Source organism: Equus quagga, chromosome 14 (genome assembly GCF_021613505.1).
Source record: "Equus quagga isolate Etosha38 chromosome 14, UCLA_HA_Equagga_1.0, whole genome shotgun sequence".
Classification (NCBI taxonomy): Eukaryota; Metazoa; Chordata; class Mammalia; order Perissodactyla; family Equidae; genus Equus; species Equus quagga.
This window is the reverse complement of record NC_060280.1, coordinates 62,772,892-62,796,831: the sequence shown is the minus strand read 5'-3', so window position 1 is coordinate 62,796,831 and position 23,940 is coordinate 62,772,892. Positions and strand designations below refer to the sequence as shown.

Sequence of the window (23,940 nt, the reverse complement as noted above, 5' to 3'; positions counted from 1 at the left end):
TCATACAACAAGATAAAAAGGAAAATAATAGCTGTCCCTGGGAGGAACAGGATCAATAACCAATGGGTACCCAAAACCAAATATTAACCAGAGTCACAATCCAAACAGCAAATTCTAACAAATGTTTTTCTCCTTCTAATCTGAATTTGGAAAGGAAGGTACAACATGAAAGTTTTACCTTTCTCTCTCAACTAGACACAGATCCAGGAGAGCTGGCTTTGGTAAGAATTCTTACCCTGTGCTAGCTTCTGCCAGTTTTTCAAGATCTCATCTGCAGGTTCCAGAGCAAGCAGGATATCTCAGCAGGTCTCGTAATGGTCATCAAATTGTAGGGGAGGAAAAAGAATTTTCCCTCTATCCTTCTAGGTTCTTGACTGAGACCTCCCTATAATAAAAAGACACATTAACAGGAGGGGAAAAAAACTATTTTAATTACATATGTACAGGAGACCCATAACGATATGAGACTCAAAAGGCAGCCAGGCACTAAGGTTTATATACTATCCCGAGCTCAGTAAAGGGATAGCGGCCTGGAGCTTCAAAAGGTAGGAAGGCAATTCACAGGAAGCTGAGAAGAGGACATGGATCGTAAATAATGTTTGCCCTTTCGTGCAGTTGTGTCTCTCAGATAAACAAATGATCTCTAGTAGTAGCTCTGTTCCTGGGACAGGCCCCCTTTCTAACGTAAAATTGCCCTTACAAAGGGGAAACTTCTACTCTGATTTCAGAGCTGCTTCTATCTCTGCAGTTTCTCAAAATAATCAGCCCAAAATACTTATGCCAAAGAGGCATATTTTGGGGTGGCATATTTTGCTACCCTTCAATAACAAAGGTATGCATATGGGAGCACAGAGGAATAAATGATTAACTAAAACTACTGAGGAAGGAATAATTAGTACTCAAGCTCAAGGTCAAATGATGAATAGGAATTTTGCAAGTTTACCAGGGAGCGTGGTGGGGATTAGGGGCTATCAGCGTACAGTAAGGGAAGAGGTGATGCAAAGACTCGCAAGCATGGAAGAACAAGGCTTATTCGGAGACCAACAAGAACTTGGTATTTCTACTACTGTATTCTAATCCTACACAAATGTTTATTTTATTGTCGGTTTATCATCAACATTTTCCATGGTACCTGGCACTTATTTGGTAAGTATTCGATATTTTTCAAATAAATAAGTAAACAGAATAGCTTTAAGATCTCTGAAAGGGAGGTTGAAAGTCTGATTCCTAAGTGCAATTTTAATCTTTTTTTTTTTAAAGATTGCTGAAAGTTAATTACACCCACTACTTCCTAGGTAAGGAGAAAGAATTAGACCGTACATTGTAACTCACATGCTACAAAATTCACTTAAAAGTGAGAAGACCTGGGTCAATCTCTAGAATGGTGGGGAGAAGGGACTCAGAGTTGCCCCTTGACTATGATTTTTTTGCCCTGTTAAATATGCTGTTTGTACATTCTGAGAAAATACAGAATTTCAGGGGATAGACGTTGAAGTTGGTCTGAAAAGCAGGATTTGGTTTTAAATTATTCATTCAACTAATGTGTTTGTGGGACACTGTGCTGGGCCCTGGACACACAATCCTGAGATAGATATTATTCCAATTCCTTAATAATTTGACAGTCTTTTGGCAATCAGAAGGTAAGAAAACTACTGCAATGTAGTATGTGACACAGATTAGAGCTGTCACTTTGTCCTCTCTCCTGCATTCATTCATTTGTGTCCCCATACCAATCTGGACTCGGAACTCAGCACCTCCACAGGTTCTCCCACACCAGGCTCCAACAACTGGAAAGAAGTCATCGTTCAGATAGTGATTTAATAAGAGTTGTGGCTGTGTACTGCACCTTGTTTCAAACAGTTTCATCCTGGACTCCCCCAAGGTTAGCCAGATATAAACTGACCGTTTGTCTACCTTCTGTTTTGCATGTGCAGTCCCTGTTTTTGCTCTGCACCAACCAGATTCAAACATGGAACCTCTTTTGATTCCACCAAATGAGTCCCATTCACACAAAAACTTTTCACACAAGCTAGATTTCCCTGAGAATTTGGGGAGGGACAGTGGAAAGGAAAGGAAAGACTTTACATCTTGCACCCCAAAATAAGTTGTTTAAAATGCATGTAATTTGATTTCTGTTCTCCATGACCACACTAACATGGACATGTGGGGACGGGCTTCTCTCCCACTCTCCCTTTCTCTCCCTCACCCCTTCTCCCCTTCACCACCTCTTCCCATCTCCTTTCCTCATGTGGTACCTAGCCTTGTTGGGTCATCTCTTCTCTATTATGCAGAGTAATGAAGTCCTGAAGGAGTTCCTGCTTCGAAATTTTGTACTTGGTGCTCAGCAAAACAAAAGCTACCAGCCCCACCGCCCCACCCAGCTAACATAACCAATATTTTTTAAGGGCATTTTACAGATTATGTTCGTAACATAAGCATATTCTTATATAACCCATCAGCTATCCTAAGTCTTCTTCTAAAAGACAGGCTGATGAATCGATTTTTATGCTTCTCATTGTAATTGCGTCAAGTGCTATAACTGAGAAAGTAGAGCACAGTGAGAGAACACATGAGGGCCATCTGACTCCCATTTCAGGGTCCAGGAAGGAGGAAGCAATAATCTTCACTAAAACCTGGATAGGTAGCCAATAGGTGGGTGAAAAGTTTGGGGGTATGAGTTGTTGGTTATGAGAGAGAAAGAAGAAAGTGGTTCACAAAGGAGGAACAAAGTCTCAGAGACCTATTACAAGTTAAAAATAGAACAATGAGCACAGAGAGATTCGCTCCTTACTCCATTCCCTCTCTTGTGTCTTCTCTCCTAGGGCACTCATCATGTCCTCAAATATACTGTTTCAAAAAATATTGCTGATGTTGATGTCTCTTTTAGTAGTTGCCTGGATGATTTTCACGATTTCTCAAAACTCCAGAAAGGTAGGAAGATTTTTCTCCAGTTTGACCTGAAGCTTCCAGCAGTGTGACCTGTCTCAAGTCAGTCCCCACCAGCCAAACCCTTCCCCTCCTTTCCCCATCCAACTCTGCTCTTCCTTCTCCCCTTCTCTACCTAATTTCTCAGAGGGATTGTGGATACTATTTCCATTTCCTTACTTCCCATTCATTTTCAATCCATTCTAATCAGGATTCCATCTCCAACATGCCCCCAAAATGGCCCTTGTTAAGACCATTGATGACTTTCTTGTTACTAAATCCAGGTGAATATATTACTTGACGATGTAAATCCAGGTTTTCATTTTGTCTTATTTTTTTTTTTGTCTATGATTTCTTTTTCCATGCAAAAGTTATTTTTAAAGTAATCCAGTTTCCTTCATTGTTTCTGTATATTGAGTCACAGAAAAGTTCTTCCCACTCTAAGGTTGTACAGGAATCCACCCAAGTTTTCTTATTTTTTTACTTAGTTCCATTTTTTATGTTTAAATATCCAATCCACTTGGAATTTATCCTGTTGAATGGCATGAGGTATTGATCTCACTTCACCTTTTTCCATATTGGCTGTTCAGTTATCCTAATCGCCTTGTTTAAAATTCCATTTTGTACCCCCACCGATTTTGAGTGCTGCCTCTATAGTATACTAAATTTGTATTTATAACGAGGTCTTTTTCTGATTTTCAGTTCTGTTCCATTGTCTTTTTATTCATGCACCAAACACCCTATTTTAATTATAGAGACTTTATGAGTAGATTTTAATATCTAGTAGAGCTAATCCTACCCACACCTACCACCCCTGCTTTTTTTTACCCTCCATATATTTATGGGGCTATTCTTTCCTATTTGCCCTTCAAGTGAATTCTCTAATTAACTTGTCTAGCTCCAGAAAAAATTACTGATTTTTTTGTGATTTCATTAAGCGTATAAATTAACTTTAAAAGAAATAGTATATTTATGATGTTAAGTTTTTCTATCCAAGCACATGGTTTCCTTTCCATTTGCTCAAGTCAATTTTGCTTCCTTCAATAGTATTTCATGAGTTTTCCTCAAGTAAGTCTTAGACATTCATGTTAAGTTTATAACTATTTTACTGTCATGTTGCTATCATGTCAGATCATCTCTTCCACTTTATCTTCTCTCTGGTTTTTTGTCTGTATATATTAAAGATATGGAGTTTTTGTGTTTATTTTTTAAAGCTTTATTTTTTTATAGCAATTTTAGGTTCACAGAAAAACTGAGAGGGAAGTACAGAGATTTCCCAAATACTCCCTGCCCCCAACACATGCATAGACTCCCCCATTATCAACGGCCCTCACCAGAGTGGTACATGTGTTACCAAGAAGAAACCTACATTGACACATCATAACCACCCAAAGTCTATAGTCTACATTAGGGTTCACTCTTGGTGTTGTACATTCTATGGATTTAGACAAATGTATAATAACATGTGTCCATCATTATAATATCATACAGAGTATTTTTACTGCCCTAAAAATGCTCTGTGTTCTGCCTGCTCATCCCTCCTCAGCTCTGGCAACCACTGACCTTTTTACTATTTCTGTAGTTTTGCCTTTTCCAGAATGTCATATAATTAGAATCATAGGGTAGGTAGCCTCTTCAGATTAGCTTCTTTCACTTAGTAACATGCATTTAAGTTCATTCCATGTCTTTTCGTGGCTTGATAGCTCATTTCTTTTTAGTGCTGAATAATATTCCATTGTCCGGATGTACCATGGTTTAACCATTCACCTACTAAAGAACATCTTGGTTGGTTCCAGGTTCTGGCAATTATTAATAAAGCTCCTATCAACATCCATGTGCAGCTTTTTTGCGGAAATGTTTTCAAGTGCTATTAGTTTTTATACATTAATTTTATGACCTGCTATTTTACTAAATTCTTTTGTTTGCAATCATTTTTCCATTGATACTTTGGAGTTTTGCAGATAAATAATCACTGCATCTGACAATAAAAACTATTTAACTATTCCTTTCCAACTCTAAAGTCTCTAATTGCCTTCTCTTGTCTAAGTGCATTAACTATACCTCCAACCCAATGTTAAATAATCTTGGAGTAGTGGGCATCCTTCTCTTCTTCCTGATTTTGGTGGCAAAGCCACTAGTGTTTTCCCTTAAGTAAGATGCTAGCTTTTGGGCTAAAGTATATTTCTTACATGCAGATAAGATCCATAAATTTCTTTTTTTTTATGTACCAAGAAATTTATCACAGTATTGTTGATAACGACAAAAATTTGGAGCCATTTGCTTAAAATTTTAATTAAATTAAAAATGTTTGTTTAACAGAAAGTTTTTTTAATTTTTATTTTTTTCGGATGTACATCAAATTTCAAATTCTGGATACATTACATCATGTTCACCACCCGAACACTGATTATAGTGCATCCCCTCACATGTGACCCTAATCACCCCTTTTGCCCTCCCCCTTCCCCCTTCCCCTGTGGTAACCACCAGTCCAATCTCCAATGCTATGTGGTTTTGGGGTTTTTTTGGTCGTTTTTATCTTCTATTTATGAGTGAGATTATATGGTATTTGACTTTCTCCCTCTGGCTTATTTCACTCAGCATAATACTCTCAAGGTCCATCCATGTTGTCACAAATGGCTGGATTTCATCATTTCTTATGGCTGAGTAGTAGTCCATCGTGTATAAATACCACATCTTCTTTATCCATTCGTCCCTTGATGGGCACCTAGGTTGCTTCCAAGTCTTGGCTGTTGTGTATAATGCCGCAGTGAACATAGGGGTGCAAGTATCTTTATGCCTTTGTGTTTTCAAGTTCTTTGGATAAATACCCAGCAGTGGAATAGCTGGATCATATGGTAGATCTATCCTTAATTTTCTGAGGATACTCCAAACTGCTTTCCAGAGTGGCTGCACCAGTTTGCACTGCCACCAGCAGTGCACAAGGGTATCACCTCACTCCAGTCAGAATGGCTATAATTAACAAGACAGGAAACAACAAATGTTGGAGAGGGTGTGGAGAGAAGGGAACCCTTGTTCACTGCTGGTGGCAGTGCAAACTGGTGCAGCCACTATGGAAAGCAGTTTGGAGTATCCTCAGAAAATTAAGGATAGATCTACCATATGATCCATAAATTTCTTTTGTTTAGTGTTTTTAACATGAATCAACGCTAATTTTGTCAAAGTCCTTTTTTTCATCTATGGAGATAACTGCATAATTTCTCTCATTAGCTGTCTCTCATTAGCTGTATTAACATGATGGATTATATTAAAGGATTTGCTAAAACTGATCCAAATTTATATTCCTGGAATAAAACTCTCGGGTCATGATATATTATTTTTTCTAATATTCATTTGGATTCAGTTGGTTAATATTCTATTTAAGATTTCTACATAAATATTTATATATATACAGTTTTCTTTGGTACATTTTTATCAGGTTTGGGGAAATATACATACTTCATAAAATGAATCTGGAAGTGTTCTCTTGTTTGTTTGTTTTGCCGGCGTGCTGACGTTGTTTAAGTAGTATGGAGATTGGCTGATGTTTAAAGTGTGGCAGAATTCCTCCAATCTGGCTGTGGGAGTACTCTTGTACTTTTTTCTATGATTAATTTATCTGTTTAGACTCTGTCTCCACCAGGGTCAATTTTAGTAAGCTGTATTCCCTTAATTATCCATTTTACCTAGAGTTTCATGTGTATTCGCTTAAAATTGCAAAAAAGTCTCTCGTAACTTTTTAAAATTTTCCCTCTTTAGAGGTCTTCCTCATAAGCATTCTAATTTCTCATATTTGTGTTTTCTTCCCTTTGCATTGACTAGATTAGCTGAAGCTTGTCTATTTTGCTGATTCTTTTTAATAAAAAAAGCTTTTTGTTTGTTCTATTATTTTGCAGTTTTTAATGCATTAATTCTGCTTTTCCCTTCTGACTAACTTCTTCCCTTTGCTTCCTTTTCATTTACTTTGTTTTCCCTTTTTCTGACTTTTTAGATGGGTGTTTAATTCATATATATATGGAGAAAAAAGAAAAACATAGAGACAATGTCTATATACATAGACTCAATAGATACCATCGAGAGGCGATATAGTCTACATGTATACACAGAGAGACAATACTATACATTTTCATCTAATAATTGTTTTAGCTGTATCTCATAGATTCTGATATAATGTGCTAACTATGTTTATTTTAACAAAACTCTATAATATTATTTTGTATTTTTCTTTGACTCAAGGGTTGATTAGGCGCATGTGTGGTGATGGATTGTAATTAGTCTTTGGGTGGTGAAGATGATGTAATCCACACAGAAATCGAAATATATAACAACATCCACCTAAAATTTATATAATGTTATAAAACAACGTAACCGCAATAAAAAAGAAAGAAAGAAACTAATTTTTTAACTTTCAGGTGGAATAGTATTTGGGGGTTTTTTAATGAATTTTTCTTAAATATGTGCATATAATCAAAGAATGTTCTTTTATTATTTCTATTAGTTAGTATTTATTTAGATTTTCTTTGTGACCTAAGATACAGACAATATTTTTAAAGGTTTCATATGTCCTTGAAAAGAAGGTATATTCTCTATTACTGGAATTCACAGATCAGTATATATCTATAAGATCTGCTGTACTGGCCGTATTATTTAGGTCTTTTAGAACCTTGAGAATTTTGGGTCCATTTGATATGTCTTAGATATGTCATGTATTAAAGGCACCAATCATTCATGTGAATTTCTGTATGTCTCCTTGAACCTCCAATATTTTCTGCCTTGTAAATGTATTGCTGTACTGTGTACATAAATATTAATCATTTGTGGATTAATTATCCTTTAGCATATAAAGTGTCCTTTTTTTTTCTTAAAGATTGGCACCTGAGCTAACTGTTGCCAATCTTCTTTTTTCTTTTTTTTTCTTTCTGCTTTTTCTCCCCAAATCCCCCCAGTACATAGTTGTATATTTTAGTTGTGGGTCCTGCTAGCTGTGGCGTGTGGGATGCCGCCTCAGTGTGGCCTGATGAACAGTGTCATGTCCACACCCAGGATCCAAACCAGCAAAACCCTGGGCCACCACAGCGGAGCACGTGAATGTAACCACTCGGCCACAGGGCCAGCCCCTAAAGTGTCGTCTTTTGTCTCAATACTTTTTGGTGTGAATGTTACCCTTATCAAATACCTGCTTACTTTCCTTTTTGTTTTTTTCTTTTGCTTTTACCTGCTGTATTCCTGTCCAATTTCTAATTTTATTAAGATTTAATGAACTTTTTATTTTAGAATAGCTTCAGATTTACAGAAAAATTACAAGAATATCACAGAGAATTATTCCTCTGTACTTTGCACCCAATTTCCCCTATTTTTCACATTATATAGCATATTTGTCACAACTAATGAACTCATGCTGACACATTATTATCATTTGAAGTCCACACTTTCTTCAGATTTCCTTAGTTTTTACCTTTCTCTGTTGCAGGATCCCATCTAGGATGCTCCATTACATTTAGTCGTCACATCTCCTTAGGCTTCTCAAGACTGTGACAGTTTCTCAGACTTTTCTTGTTTGTGACAGCATTGACAGTTTTGAGGAACAAAGGTCAGGTATTTTATAGCATGTCCTTCCAGTCTAGCTTGTCTGATGTTTTTCTCATGGTTAAACAGATTTTGGGTGTGTAGAAGGAAGACCATAGTGGTAAAGTGCCATTCTCGTCACATCATATCAAGGACACATGCTACCAACATGACTCATTACTGATGATGTTAAATTTGATCATCTGGCTGATGTAGTGTTTTTCAGGTTTCTCCATGATAAGATTCCTCTTCCTCCTCGCCCACTCTTCTCCACATTGTGCTCTTTAAGAGCAAGGTTACCAGATCAATCCCACACTTGAGGACTGGGCAGTTCTGTTCCACCTCTTTGAATGGGGGAGTATCCACATAAATTATTTGGAATTCCTTTTTACAGGAGATTTGTCTATTGTTCCCCATATACTTATTTATTCAGTCCTTTATTTACATCAGTGTGGACTCATGAATATTTGTTTCATCCTTTGGGTTATAATGCAACACAACATTCTTTTCTTGTTCAAATTGTTCCAGCTTTGGCCATTGAGAACTCTTTCAGTTGGCTCCTATGTTTGTTTGTTTTTGAGTACTTCCTTCCTTTCTGGAACTACAAGATACTTCAGGCTTATCTTGTATGTCCCTTGCCCTAGTCCTAGAATCAGCCACTTACCCAAGGAGCCCTGGTTCCTTTTACAGGAGAATGGTATCAGAAACCAAGATCTGGACACTGAGTGTGTTTGTTACTATTGGGGTGTTTTGCTTCTAGACCCTCTCAGAAGACAGAGCTCAGAAACATGTGTGCTACTAACCAGTAATACACATATATCTATAATTTGTGTGTACATTTATAAATATATAAAATCTGAATCCATATTAAGCTAAACATGAGTACATCCTGATATTTCTCTCATCCATTATCATACAGCTCACTCAAGCCTTCCTCTCTTGCTTGTCTGTAACCTCCCACTCTAACAATGAGAAATCTGACTCCCATCAGCTGTCATCCATTTGCTTATTTGTTCAATCCCATTATACATAATTGATAGTTTCTGAGCTGTTAACGAAGAGTACAGTCCTTATATGCAACTTCTTTTGTGTTTAGTCTTTAGTCTTACAGTCTCCACCATTCATTTCCAAAGTTACTTAGGTCACCGACCCCTAAGACCCCATCCCCTTCAGAAGGGTTATGTCATATATTTATAATACAGTTAGATTTTGTCGGTCTACATTTCATCCTTGTGTCTCCCAATCTCCTAATTGATTTTTTCAAATTTTGCATAGATTAAGGTTCATTGTATGGATTTTTGCATTGTGTCATGCATCCACCACTACAGTATCATACAGAATAATTTTAGGGCTGTAAAAAAATTTCCTATGCTTAGGATTTTTAGGGCAGTGAAAATACTGTGTATGACACTATAGTGATGGATACGTGTCATTATATATTTGTCCAACTCCATAGAGTGTACAGCAAGAGTGAAGTGTAATGTAAAGTATGGACATTGGGTGATTATATTGTGTTAATGTAGGTTCATCAATTGTAACAAATGTACCACTCTGGCGGAGGATGTTGATAAAGGGGGAGGCTGTGAATGTGTGGGGGCAGGGAGTATATGAGAAATATCTATACCTTCCTTTCAATTTTGCTGTGAACCTTCTGACTATCAACAAGATTGGAAATCACTGAATTTGAGTACCTATAAAACAAGGTCTAATGCTAAAAGGATAAGAAGGGACCTCTAAGGTTCTAACGACTTCTAAGTTAGAAGTTAACAGATATTTAGGTGGTTTTGGGGAAAATGTGGAGGTGGTGAGCAATCCAGGAAGAGGAAAATGTATTAGTAAAGAGCAAGAGCTGAAAGAAAGGAAGGTCAGCTCCTGAAAATAAAAGGTTAGTCTTACTAAAACGTAGAGTGCAAGAGAAAGAGTGGCAGGAACGAGAGAGTTAAAAAGAGGCCACAGCATAAAGCCATATGAAGATCGAACTTTACCCCAAGAGTAATGAGAAGCCATTGAAGGGGTTTTAAGCATGGAGGAGACGTGAATGGAGTTTTCAGAAGAACTGATTTAGATACACTGGAGAAAATTAACTGGAGAGAAAGCAGGACTGAAGATGATCTGCACCCTTGGGATGACTACTATAATCCATGCAACAAATGATGGTGGCCTGAACTACAACACAGCTGGGGAGGAAAAGACCATTAGTCGTAGGTAAAATATACACAGAAGTAGAACTAACAGAAGTAAGTGATGACTGGATATAAGATGTATAAGGAAAGGAGAGTAAATGCACCAGAATCAGTTTAACTCATATGAATTCCCTGAGCTCTATATTTTGGATTCAACATATTTATCTACAACTGTTCAGGAATTCTCTAAAAATATTGAGGTTAAAAGATAAATGTTTACATTTTATTCAAAATTGTCAGAGCATTTACATAATACTGATGATAATATGTAAATAGATATTTAAATTCATAATAAGTAAAAATGACTTGGACAGGCTCATTTCACAGTATGTCACACTCCTTGTCATTCCAGTTTTGGTCTGCTCTAAACCTACCCATCTCCCTCTATCATTGGAACAACTTCACAGTGTCTTCAGAAACTAAAACAACACTGAGCCCGTTAAAGTCACCAACAGAGACTGAGCTGAAAATAAAGAGAATCAAGGAGAAACTAGACCAGCTGATCCCACCCAGACCTTTCACCCATGTGAACACCACCACCAGTGCAGCGCACAGCAGAGTCACCATCCTCAACCCTCAAGACACATACTGCAGGGGCGATCAACTAGACATCCTGGTGGAGGTGAGGGACCACCTGGGACGCAGGAAGGAATATGGCGGGGATTTCCTGAGGGCCAGGATGTCCTCCCCAGCCCTGAAGGCAGGCGCTTCAGGAAAGGTGACAGACTTTAACAACGGCACCTACCTTGTCAGCTTCACTCTGTTCTGGGAGGGCCAGGTCTCTCTGTCTCTCCTGCTCATCCACCCCAGTGAAGGGGTGTCAGCTCTCTGGAGGGCAAGGAACCAAGGCTATGACAGAGTGATTTTCAAAGGTAAATTTGTTAATGGCACCAGCCAAGTCTTCACTGAATGTGGCCTGACCCCAATATCAAGTGCTGAACTGTGCGAGTACCTGGAGACTCGAGACCAAGAAGCCTTCTACTGCGTGAGACCTCAACACATGCCCTGTGAGGCCCTGACTCACATGACCACCAAGAATAGAGAAATTTCTTATCTTACTGTCAAGGAAAAAAGCCTTTTTAACAGGTAAGCATACTTTTAGGTACACTGAGAGGTGCCTACAGGCAGAGCTACATTGCCCATCTCAGTTAACATTGAGCATGACCCTCTCGGATGCCTCTTCTACTCAAAGTCTGCTGAGAAATGTGGTGTCTTCATGAGCCCCCTGTCCATGACTCTCACTGCCAAGGTTGGCATTCTCACTGAAATGTTCAATAAAAGAGGGCTACCCAAGGTGGAAATCTGTTATACATGCCTGTACTTCTCCCTGATGACCAGTATTCTCAGGTTCAGTCATGTCTTTTACTGTAGTCCTAGGTTTTATAAAATACGTTCAGTGTAAAAGTATTCTGCTATGTGTTAATAGATGTTACAGCAAAAAAGGATTCCTTGATAAGTGTGTGATAACCTCCATGCTCCTTCATCCCCCATATCATATTCTGTAGATTCTGCCTTTAAATATCTTTTGTACTCATCCATTTCTCTCCATGCCTAGTGCTGCTATTTGAGTTCAGATCCTCATCTTATCATCTAGACTATTTGTCATAGCTTCCCTCCCACCAATCCTACCCTCTCTAAACCACTGTCCACACTGCAGCCTAAGTAATATTTCCAAAAAGCCAATTCCTACTGGTCATCTCCAGTTGATCTCAAGATCAGATATTCCTCAGTATGTGCTGCTCAGGTTGCAGGAGTCCTTCAAACTCCCCAAATCGTGATCCAGTGATTCTTGGAAGCCCCTGGTTGAACAGGACTCCACAAACTGGGGAGCAAGCACGTTTCTCCTATCAATTATGGCTGCATCAATGCCATGCCTTTCTCCCCTTGCTCATAAACAGATGCTCATTTCCTGGTCTCCCAGTTCTCCACCAAGCTGGAAAACACTTCATTGCTTAGAATGAACTATCAGGGTCTCGTCCTAAGCCACTTTGAGAATCTGCAAAGGGTAGCTATGTGCCACCACAAATCTCAGAACCTGTGGGCTAAGCCCTGGGATGACCTATCCATTTCAGACTCTCTTGCTTCTTTGCTAACTTTCTGTAAGTCTCAGGCTCAGTCCATCTCTTTTTCCCTTCCATTCTGCAACTATCCATTTTTTTTTCCTGGGGATTCAATTTCCCTAGTGACAAAGTGGAATGCTAGGTTCTCACAACCCCTTTCTTAGCAGTTTTCAAAGTCAAGCTTACAGTCTTTCTTCCTTAAGCTTTCAAAAAATATGCCAAGAGAAAGTATGGATAACAACCATGGAAAAATAACATGCATTCCACATCTCACATAGTTGTCCAAGTGTTGGCTCCTGATATATAGTCCCTGACTCCCTTCTGAAATAAGTAAAAGCACATTGGCTCTCTGTTTTTTCCGTTTGATCTCTGATGGTGCAACTCACCAAATCTCCTCCTACCCACTAACCATCTTGAGACCTAAGTCCCGGCAAAATAAGGATGAAAATGTGCTGCTCCCTTCCCTTCTTCAAAGTGAACCTCAAGAGACATCCACAGCAGAGAATTGGGTACCACTTATATCTGTTGTACCTGGCACGTGGGTCCCCATTCCCCTTGTAGCCCCTTTCTGCCTGCCACCACTTACAGACACATGTACACGGGTTTGAAACAAAGAGCGAGTCAAAGAGAAGGTAAGAGCTTCAAAGCAGGGAGAGTGAGGTAGTCTTTCATTAACTGGAGGACAGAAATGCAATGTATATTAATTCATGCATCAGACTGAACACGACTTTCTGCCAGCCACTTTGATAGATATTAGGGAGACAGCAGTGGACTAGGCAAATGCGTTATCTTCCTTCATGCATATCTTCCTTACGATCTTCAGAAAGCAAGTTTCTAGGGCAAATGGAAGGTAAACACAGCAGAAAACATGGATAAAGAGGGAAGCAGGATCCCTGTGATAAGGGGTCTTCATGCCAAGCTAAGGAGCCTGAACACCTCAGGTAAGTGATGGGAATTTTAAATAAAGGATTTTAAGCAAGAATGCAATTGTATTTGCAATTAGAAATGGTGTTCTTGCAGTTATGTTGAAGAAAATAGGTGGGCTAAAACTGAGAGAGCCTGACCAATTAGAGGCTCATAATAATCCAAGGAAAATACTGTATTAACTCGCATAAGTGATGTGGAAGCAGCAAAAGAGAAGAGAACTTGCCAATTAGATAAATACGTTGAATCTAAAATTCCAGGACACACTGATTGCATGTGGCAGATGAGTAGAGCTACCCTGGATTTTAGGTGCTCTCAGAAAGTTAGACAGTTTTCCAAAATCCCAATTCATATGCAATGCCCAATATGTACAAAATTTAAAAGAATACTACTTTCCAACTGGAGAAAATTTTAAATTATCCTTCACTCACAAGCAGGTGACTTCTATTACTTGTATCCTGTGGACAGACATTAGGTTAATTTACTGTTTTATTTCTTGAAGGTCCAATGTGGGAGTTGAAATGATGAAACATCTTAAACACATTAACGTCTCCCAATGTTACCGTAAGTCTGCTCTGTCCTGTGGTAGATGGTGCTTGGCATGCATCTTCTAAGAGACAGTATTATGAAGAGGAAAGTTTGTCAGTACCAATCCTAGTAATCATGGTTTTCCTGGAGCATAATTCTTAGCAGGTGTCTATGGTGTCAATTGCTTTGGATTTTAAAGAGAGAAACCAATTCACAGAAATTATTTCAAACTGTTTTTATAACAGATTTCATCTCAATTTATCCAAAAGGGGGAAGTATTCATATCCTACATTCATATTTAAACCTGGGAGTGCGTCTCCTAAGTCAGCGATTCTGTCTAGGGCACTGTGCAAACGTCTCTGATGGACACTCACAGCTTCAGAGTAGGAACATTTGGGTTTGGTTATCCTAATTCTCTGTTGGAATAACATCTTAACCTTTAGTGGAGGGACTTAGCAATTTTATATAGAGACTCCATTTCATTAAACATGTTTTAGTGGCAAACACAAGCTATGTTACCGATGAAGAATAATGTTTATACTACCTTAACCTTCTTTAAAGCCTACCTGAGTTTACCAATAACATTCATTTGGAGATTTGCTTCAACTAATGATTTCTTGCCTAAATTTATTCATTTACTCAGCCAATGTTTGTTGAGGTTCTAATAGATATGAGGCATTACGGACAAATGGAGAAAAATAAATGTTTAGCAAGGCTGCCATCTGAAAGACATTCAACCTACTAATTCTATGAAGACAGTAAAAAAGGCAAAAGGGCTTATGCTGAAGTTGGTATTTGACTTAGCCCTGAAGAATACCTATAGACAGATAATTAAGTAAAGGGAAAACTCATAAAGACCATGAGTAGCGTTGCCAGGTTTAGCAAATAATAATACAGGGTATCAGTTAAATTTGAGTAATTTCTAATTGCTTATGCATGTTACATGAGATAAAGGGAAAATATTGCAGGAGAAATACACAAAAATTATTCCTTGTTAGAAATAATTCCAATTTGGTATCCTGTATTTTTAATCTGATAACTGTAGTCATGAGCAAAATTATCATGAACTTTGTTCAACAGGCCAATGGAGTGAGAGCATTTAATGGAATGTAGCAAAGGATGAGGCTAAAAGGAGAGGAAGAAACTAAATCATAGAGGTTCTCAAGTACCATGCTGAGGATTTTAGGGTTTATTCAGAAGGCTTTTGAAAGCTACAAAAATCAATTAAGGAAGAGAGTGATATGATCCACTTTGTGCTTTAAAAAACACAAATTCACAGGGCCAGCCTGGTGGTGTAGTGGTTAAGTTTGTGTGCTCAGCTTTGGCGGCCCAGGGTTCGCAGGTTCAAATCTCAGGTGTGGACTGAGGCACAGCTCATCAAGCCATGCTGTGGCGGCATCCCACATACAAAATAGAGGAAGATGGGCCCAGATGTTAGCTCAGGGCCAATCTTCCTCAGCAAAAAGAGGAGGATTAATGACAGATGTCAGCTCAAGGCCAATCTTCCTCACACACACACACACAAAAACTAATTCACAATTTTTAAAAAGTACATGATCTATAGAAAGACAATTTAAAAAGTTGCTGAAGGATATAAGATAAAATCTAGGTAAATAGAAGAAAAATATTATTTCTGAATGGAATCACTTGCTACTGAAAAGATGTCAGACATCTGTATCATTTTCTTATTGAGTGGCTTAAAACAACCAAAATGCATCATCTTGCAGTTCTGTAGTTCAGTAGTCAAACGTCTCACTGAGCTAAAATCAAAGTGTAGAAGCCACATTCCTTTCTGGAGGCTCCAGCATAGACTGTGTTCCAGGCCTTTTCTGGCTCACCACATTCCTCACAGCCCCCTTCCTCCATTTTTCAAAGCTGCAACAGTGGGTCAAGTACTCACATCACATCTTTCTGACCCGTTCCTCCACCTCCCTCTGGTACTTTTGAGGACTGATGAGATTTAGATTGTTCCCACTGGATAATACAGGATAATCTCCCATCTCAAATCCATACCCTAAATCACATGTGGAGAGTCCCTTTTGCCAGGGAGGGTAACATATTCACAGAGCCCAGCGATTAGGACTGGCTGTCTTTGGGTCGGGGGTGGGAGGGCTTTAGCCTGCCCACCACAGTCTCTAAACTAATCCACAAATATAATGGAATCTTAACACTATTACCAACATAGTGTTAAAAATACTCAAGCCTATTCTAAAATTATTAAGTAAATAAATATGTAAGACTAATCATAACAGAATTTCTTATATATTTCAAATAGCCCTGCAGAGCACTTCGTTTGACACTTGGCAAAATGAATGCTTTGACCCATAAATTATACAAGATATGGTTTACAATAATAAGCTCAAAGGCTATCTTCTCACCAAATATACCAGTACATTCTTAGGATGGGGAATATTTAATAAGTACGGACCGTAAGTTTCCAGGGTTATGGTATTCAACCATCCAGGGTGCAATGCTGACAAGCCTCAAAGAAGCCCTATCACACTGAAATGCCAAAATAATTAGAGGATGATGAAAACTCTCTTTAGCAAGTCAAATCACCAGGACTTAATAGCTAATCCAAGTAATTCCAGATAAGAGCTATTCCAGAATTTTCCAATTCTGCCACCAGCACCATTTTGCCACTTTGTCCACAGGTTACAAACACAGTGGACATAGGCAGAGACTGCAAGGCCTTTGGGAGCTAAGCACAGAGAGTGAAGCAGAGACTGTGGGTGTTCTCCCAATATCCATTTCTTCCTCCCTCTTTAACAATAGAACCCCCTAATTTTAGCTGGACCCATGGTCACCAAGCTAAACGTCACAGCATTCTCTGCAGCTAGTTATGGCCGTGACTAGATTTTTGGCAGAATTGTGAGTGGAAGTGATGTGGGAAACTTCTAAGTCATGCCTTTAAAAGTAAAACAACTTGGCCGACCCTTTCATTTCTCCCCTTCCTACTGGCTGAATTGTACACATAACGGGGAGAGATGAAAAAGCCATGGTCGGCCATGAGACTGAAGTCATAGGTTAAAAACAGCACCTTGATTGTGGTGATGGTATCATGGATGTATGCATATATTCAAACTCATCAAACTGTATGCATTAATTGTGTGCAGTTTTTTGTATACCAATTATACCTCAATAAAGCTGTGGGAAAAAATAATAAAGTTAAGATTATTACCCCCTTTCCCCCCCAAAAAATGGCAGAACAACAAGACAGAAGGAACTGGAGTCCCTGATATCATGAATATCATATTAGCCCTGGTCTGCTCACTCTAGGACTGTTACGTGAGGGATAAGCAAATTTATATTTTTAAATCATTATTATTTGCTTCCTATCTAATACAGAATGAGATATCGGCACAGAAGTGCTGATGTAACAAAACCTGCAATACAGGCATTGGCTGGGGGTGGGGGCCGTGGGGGGCGTGGCATAATAAGTGACAAGGAAACACACAGGTGAGAAATCTGATCATCTTGTTATGCCACAGCAAAACATTTGGTACCTGTGATGCCTTAGAAGGCAGACCATGTGCCACAGAGCCTGTAATTCTAAAGGAACTTGATGGAAAATCTCAAAATATTCGTTTGTGTTGGCTGCTGTATGGCACCTTTAGCAAAATCCTATTAAAAAATATTAATTCAAGCTAGGTATTTTACACTGTTTGAGGTTTTTGAAATGTGGACATAGTATCACATATTTAAGCCTTTTTTGAAAAATTAAAAATATTCCTATAAAAAAATTAATAGAAAAAATAAGATTATTGCTTCATTCCTGGAACAAAAGGTAAGTGATTTGATGCAAGGACACCAACTTGAAGACCACGAGTATTTAGGTTAGAGACAAAGGCCTAAGTCACCACAGAATCAGGAGGGATGGCAAAGAAATGACAGAACATCAGGACTTAGCTAATGACCAGATTTGGGAGAAAATGAACAGGGAAGAGTCAAGATACTCAAAGTCTCTCAAAAGAATGCGTAGAACTGCCTAAAGCAAAGCTGGTGATCAAAGAATGTACTAGGAAGGTAAGGAATTAGGAAATCGGAGTTAGAGGACGAGAGAAAGAGATCAAGAAAGGGAAGGACAGGGACCGGCCCGGTGGCGCAGCGGTTAAGTGCACACGCTCTGCTTCTTGGTGGCCTGGGGTTCGCTGGTTTGGATCCTGGGTGCGGACATGGCACTGCTTGGCATGCCATGCTGTGGCAGGCATCCCACATACAAAGTAGGGGAAGATGGGCACGGATGTTAGCTCAGGGCCAGTCTTCCTCAGCAAAAAGAGGAGGATTGGCTGTGGACGTTAGCCCAGGGCTAATCTTCCTCAAAAGAAAGAAAGAAGGCTGGATATTTAACTTATGCCAATAAAATCACTTACCACAAGTATCTCTGTTACCAGAGAGAGAAAACATAAAAGAGAAATGCCAAATTGGAATGAAGGTTCCTGTCCCTGGTGGTTACACTTTCGAAGGAAGGTGGATTACAACGTTTTGCAACCAGACTCAGTTTAATACAATTAAGATAAAAGACTGTTTGAAAGGAAAACTCATTTACCTCCTGGGAGACTCTACGCTGCGTCAGTGGATCTACTACTTACCCAAAGTTGTAAAAAGTATGTAATTATTTTTAAATCTTTTAGAAGTTCAGGCTGATTTTAAAATACTTTCAAGGCGATCTCTGTTCTTTCATTTTGACTGTCTTGTTTTTTACTTCATTTAGCTTTCTATATTTGAGCCTTTTAATTTAAAATATATTGTGTAGTATATTGTATTCCCTCTTTCACAAGAAATGTTCCTCTTTATAAACTCCAGTGAGAACTTTACATTTTGATTGACATTTCACATGTATGAACAGGTACTCTGCCCTAGAGGGTAGAAATGCTACAGTCAAAAATAATCTAGGTAGGTGACTACTTTAAAGGATAGGATATCCCTTTAAAAAATATTAATCATTGCCTTCTAGTTAAAAGATTTATTTTTTTTTTATCAGCACTAAAATTTTTTGATCTTCATGGAACTGGACTTTTTAAGAAACATTTGCTCCTGGATGCAGAAAGACACACTCAGATTCAATGGAAAAAACATAGTTATCCTTTTGTCACAATGCAACTCTACTCTGTGATAGAAGAGGGTTATATTCCTCGGGAAATTGACCGGATACCAGGTGACAAAAACACAGCCATCAGCATCACACTTGGCCAGCACTTCAGACTCTTCCCCATTGACATTTTCATTCGCAGGGCCATCAATGTCCGCAAGGCTATTGAACGACTATTCCTGAGAAGCCCAGCCACCAAAGTGATCCTTAAGACAGAAAACATCAGGGAGATGCATTCAAACACAGAAAGCTTTGGAGATTTCCATGGTTACATTCAATATCTTACCATGAAGGACATTTTCAAAGATCTCAACGTGGGTGTCATTGATGCCTGGGACATGACTATTGCATATGGCACCAATAATGTCCACCCACCTGACCATGTGATTGGAAATCAGATTAACATGTTCTTAAACTACATCTGCTAAAGCACAAACAACAAAATCTCTGTGGCTCAATCTCTGCAAATAACCCTGCTTGTTTTGTCCAAGAAGTTAATTTATTTTAGGGACTAAGAAAATCAAATTTAAGATAATCTGTCTGGGGAGGGAGGATGCTTAAAAACAAAGACAACTGGCATAGGATGCAAAGCCAAAAGAAACAGACATGAAGAATGATTACACCAAGCTTGGAGCTTGTCTATGTATGATAATAAATGTTCTTATTCTTTAAGCAAGTTTGAGTCATGATTTCTGTTACTTGTGGCTGAAGTTGTACCTGATAATTTAGTAAGGTAAAAGACAGTAAACTTGTGATTGCCATGATGGTCTAAACAGAGGTCATCTAAGTTTTTCTGTAAAGGGCTAGACAGTAAATGTTTTAGGCTTTGCAAGTCATTTGTCACAACTGTTCAACTCTGCCATTGTAGCAAGAAAGCCGCCATAGACAACAGGTAAACAAATAAGGATGGCTATATTCCAATAAAATGTGGACATTGAAATTTGAATTTCATATAATTTTCACGTCAGGAAACACTGTTCTTCTTTTAATTTCTACCCAACTTTGAAAAAATGTAAAAACCATTCTTAGATCATGGGCCCTAAAAAAAAACATTGTGGATCATATTTGACCTCTAGACCATAGTTTGCCAACCCCCAGTTTAAAAGAAAAAACTTGACAAAATTGAACACAGATCCCTTGGAAGCTGAGGGAAAAACTAGTAACAAACTAGAAATAGAAGAAAACTCCCGTAACTTGAGAAAGGTTATCTACCAGAAAACTACAACAAATATCACTTAATGAATGAAACATAAACATTTCAGGAAGAAAACATGAATGCCTATCACTACTTCTATTCAATAATGTACTGGCAGTACATGTGAGAAAGGAACAGAAGTTGACTGTCCATGCTTATTTCATCATTCTTCTAGGAAAAAACTAAGAGGCTAGGAGTCGGCCCCATATGGTGTACTGGGTAAGTTCAGTGCTCTCCGTTTTGGTGGCCAAGGTTCACAGGTTCAGATCCCAGGTGTGGACCTACACCACTCATCAGCAGCCATGCTGTGGCAGCGACCCACATACAAAATAGAGGAAGACCGGCACAGATGTTAGCTCAAGGCCAATCTTCCTTAAGCAAAAAAAGAGGAAGATAGATTGGCAACAGATGTTAGCTCAGGGCAAATGTTCCTCAGGAAAAAAAAACAAGCTGAGGCTAAATATAAGAATTTAGAAGATGACCTACAACAAGTTCAACATACAAAAATTAATAGTTTCCCCTCTGGGAAAACAGGATATCCATGTGGAAAAAAATAAAATTGGACCTCTACATTACACTATTCACACACACACAAACTGTTCAGGGAGATCATAGACTTAAATGTGAAAAGCAAGGCGATAAAGCTTCTCAAACAGCACATCTAACACTATCTGTGGTAAAGAGCCACTTTTTATTTTTTTACTATTATTAATTTTTTTTTAGCGAGGAAGGTTTGCCCTGAGCTAACATCCATTGGCAAACGTCCTCTTTTTTTTTTTTTGCTTGAGGAATATTATCCCTGAGCTAACATCTGTATCGGTCTTCCTCTATTTTGTGTGTGGGTTGCCTTCACAGCATGGCTGATGAGTGGGGTAGGTCCACGCCCAGGATCCAAACCCACGAATCCGGACCACCAAAGCAGAGCACAAACTTAACTAATATGCCACGGGGCCAGCCCCCAAGTAGTTTTTTAATTGGGAAAGATTTAATATTCCCTCAGTTTACCCATAACTTTATAACCTGAGAGAGCAAAGTAAATGAGATAGAGTTAAACCTATTTTGTCTTAATTTGTGTCTCCAACTAAATTTTAAATTACTCTTGAGTAGGGATCTTGCCTTGAATGCCTCTTACTATGCCCAGCGCAAGACAGGTCCTAAAATGTTTGTCAAACAAGTGGATACATTGTTCAGTACATTTTGAAGAAATATCATGGTTTCTTAAATGCCTAAGGGTTTTTTTTTAAATGTCAGTCTCCATCCCTTGTGACCAGCTGGGTCTTGGAGGATAGGGTGACTATGGAATGGAAAAGTCTCCTTCCAAACTATACAGTAGTCTCCCCTCATCCATGGGGGATATGGTCCAAGACCCCCAGAGGATGCCTGAAACCACAGATAGTCCTGAACTCTATAGATACTATGTTTTTCCTATACGTACATACCTATGATAAAGTTTAATTTACAAATTATTCACAGCAAAATAATAAAATGGAACAATTATAACAATATACTATAAAAAAGTTACATGAATATGGTGTCTCTCTCTCTCAAAATATCTTACTGTACTGTACTCACCCTTCCTTGTGATGATGTGAGATGATACAATGCCTATGTGATGAGATGAAGTGAGTGAATGACGTAGCCATTGTGACATAGCATTAGGTTACTATTGACCTTCAGAAGGAGGATCATCGAGCCATCAGGATGTTGATGGTTGGATGTCAGCAGCAGAGGATGGCTGCAATTGGTTGACTGTGAACAACTGAAACCTCGGAAAGTGAAACTGTGGATAAGGGGGGACCACTGTATACACAAAGTAGACTCAAGAGCTCCCTGAGCTGCCCCATAGGACAACTCTGGCTGATGGGACAAAATCTAGGAGTTTCATGGTGCTCAGCCTCTGCACCATCCCCTAGGGTCGTACTCACATACAGTAACAACACCTGCCCCACCACCACCACCACACAGACACACATACATTCACACAAATTTGAAGGTGGGTATGGAAAAGTTAGATCACAGACTTGAGAGTCAGATTGCCTGGATATGAATCTTGACACTGGCAGTTATTAATTTTATGGCCATACGCAAATTACTTAACATCTTCCTGCTTCATTTTCTAATCTATAAAATGAATATAAGATAGGACCTACCTCACAGAGTTAATTGTTTCCCCATATTCACTGAATAAGTAGGTAGCTGGCTAAGTCTTCATCCTCTCCCGAAACTCCTTCCACTGCCCTGAAAGAATTTAGATCCCACATCCAAACCAATTCAAGCCTCGAGCCTCCTGGTGAGTTTTCATTCCAAGTACCGGTAACCTTCACATCTAACGTATTTTGACAACCCATTTTGAGGGCCACACCTTGAACCTTGTTATCACCCAACTAACATCTCACACTTTCTAACCACCAACTCCTAATCTTCTATATTTCTTATACTCTCACTCTCATTACACCTCCCAGAAATGTTGAATTCACTCACTGATTCAGTAAACAAAAATATACTGAATGCCTCTTCTGTCCCAGGCATGTTTCCATGATTCTTCCAGATTCTTTCACCTTATAAGACCTCTTCTAGTCCAATTTCCTTTTCTTCTCAAAGTAGGTTCTGTATTCATTACTTGAACTTTTTCTCCCCTAAACCCTCAAATTCACTGAACACATGTTTTTCTGTTTGGGTCTCCATTTCCTTGAAGGAAAGCATCTATTAATTCTAAATTTGTCCTTGGACAGTTTCATCTTTCTGAAGGTTAAGGAAGCAATAAGCAAAATCGTTTCACTAGTTATCAGACATTACTGTAGGATACAAGTTAATTTGTATTCTCACATCAAACCTCATATCAAATAAATCTCAGATTATTTATAGATTCAGCCTTTTTTAAAAAATCCAACCATTACAACAAACTCAGGGGATATGGTCCCTATAAACCTCTTTTTTTAAAAAAATGTAGAAGACCAACTTCAGCTAAACAAGAGATAAATGGTAAAACCTCCTACAAACAGAATGATGACAATTACTGAATCCGCTTAACTATGGTACTAGCCAAAAACATGATAAAACTACCGAGATTAGGGTTGGAAAACAGAATGTAAATGTTATAAACTGTGACAATGTAGAAATGTTGTAAATAAGAAAAGTCGGAGGAGGACAGGTGGAGAAATTCCTTATCATTTTTAGCCTGGTATTAAAAGATACTTTTTAAAGCTAATAAGTAAATACATATGCATGAATATATACACATATATTAAAAATACATCTTTTAATAAACAAGTTATATATAACAATATATACTATTATATATTATATATATTTATTATTTATATTATATTTATTGTATATATTTATATAATATAGTATATACTATGTGCTATAATATTTAGCATATACTACATTATATATAGTATGTATAATAACATATATGCAGTATATACAACATATAATATACTATATATACTATATATAGTGATATAT

General features: G+C 38.3%; 1 protein-coding gene across 5 annotated transcripts in view; it reads left to right on the top strand.

The window, feature by feature from the left end:
• The window catches only part of NXPE1 (neurexophilin and PC-esterase domain family member 1), a 28,986-nt gene extending 9,040 nt beyond the window's left edge, over positions 1-19,946 (top strand). For 2 of the 5 annotated variants that reach the window (XM_046684811.1, XM_046684810.1), the window contains 5 exons: positions 2,823-2,931; positions 11,023-11,756; positions 14,157-14,218; positions 18,577-18,789; positions 19,167-19,946. In XM_046684811.1, coding sequence (XP_046540767.1) covers positions 2,833-2,931; positions 11,023-11,756; positions 14,157-14,218; positions 18,577-18,789; positions 19,167-19,702 — 1,644 coding nt within the window. In that variant the 5' untranslated portion in view covers positions 2,823-2,832 and the 3' untranslated portion in view covers positions 19,703-19,946. Of the gene's footprint in view, positions 1-883; positions 1,147-1,751; positions 1,883-2,822; positions 2,932-11,022; positions 11,757-14,156; positions 14,219-18,576; positions 18,790-19,166 lie in introns of those variants that run through there. The other 3 variants (XM_046684807.1, XM_046684808.1, XM_046684812.1) reach the window with 3 other exon arrangements.
• The last annotated feature ends 3,994 nt before the right edge of the window (positions 19,947-23,940 follow it).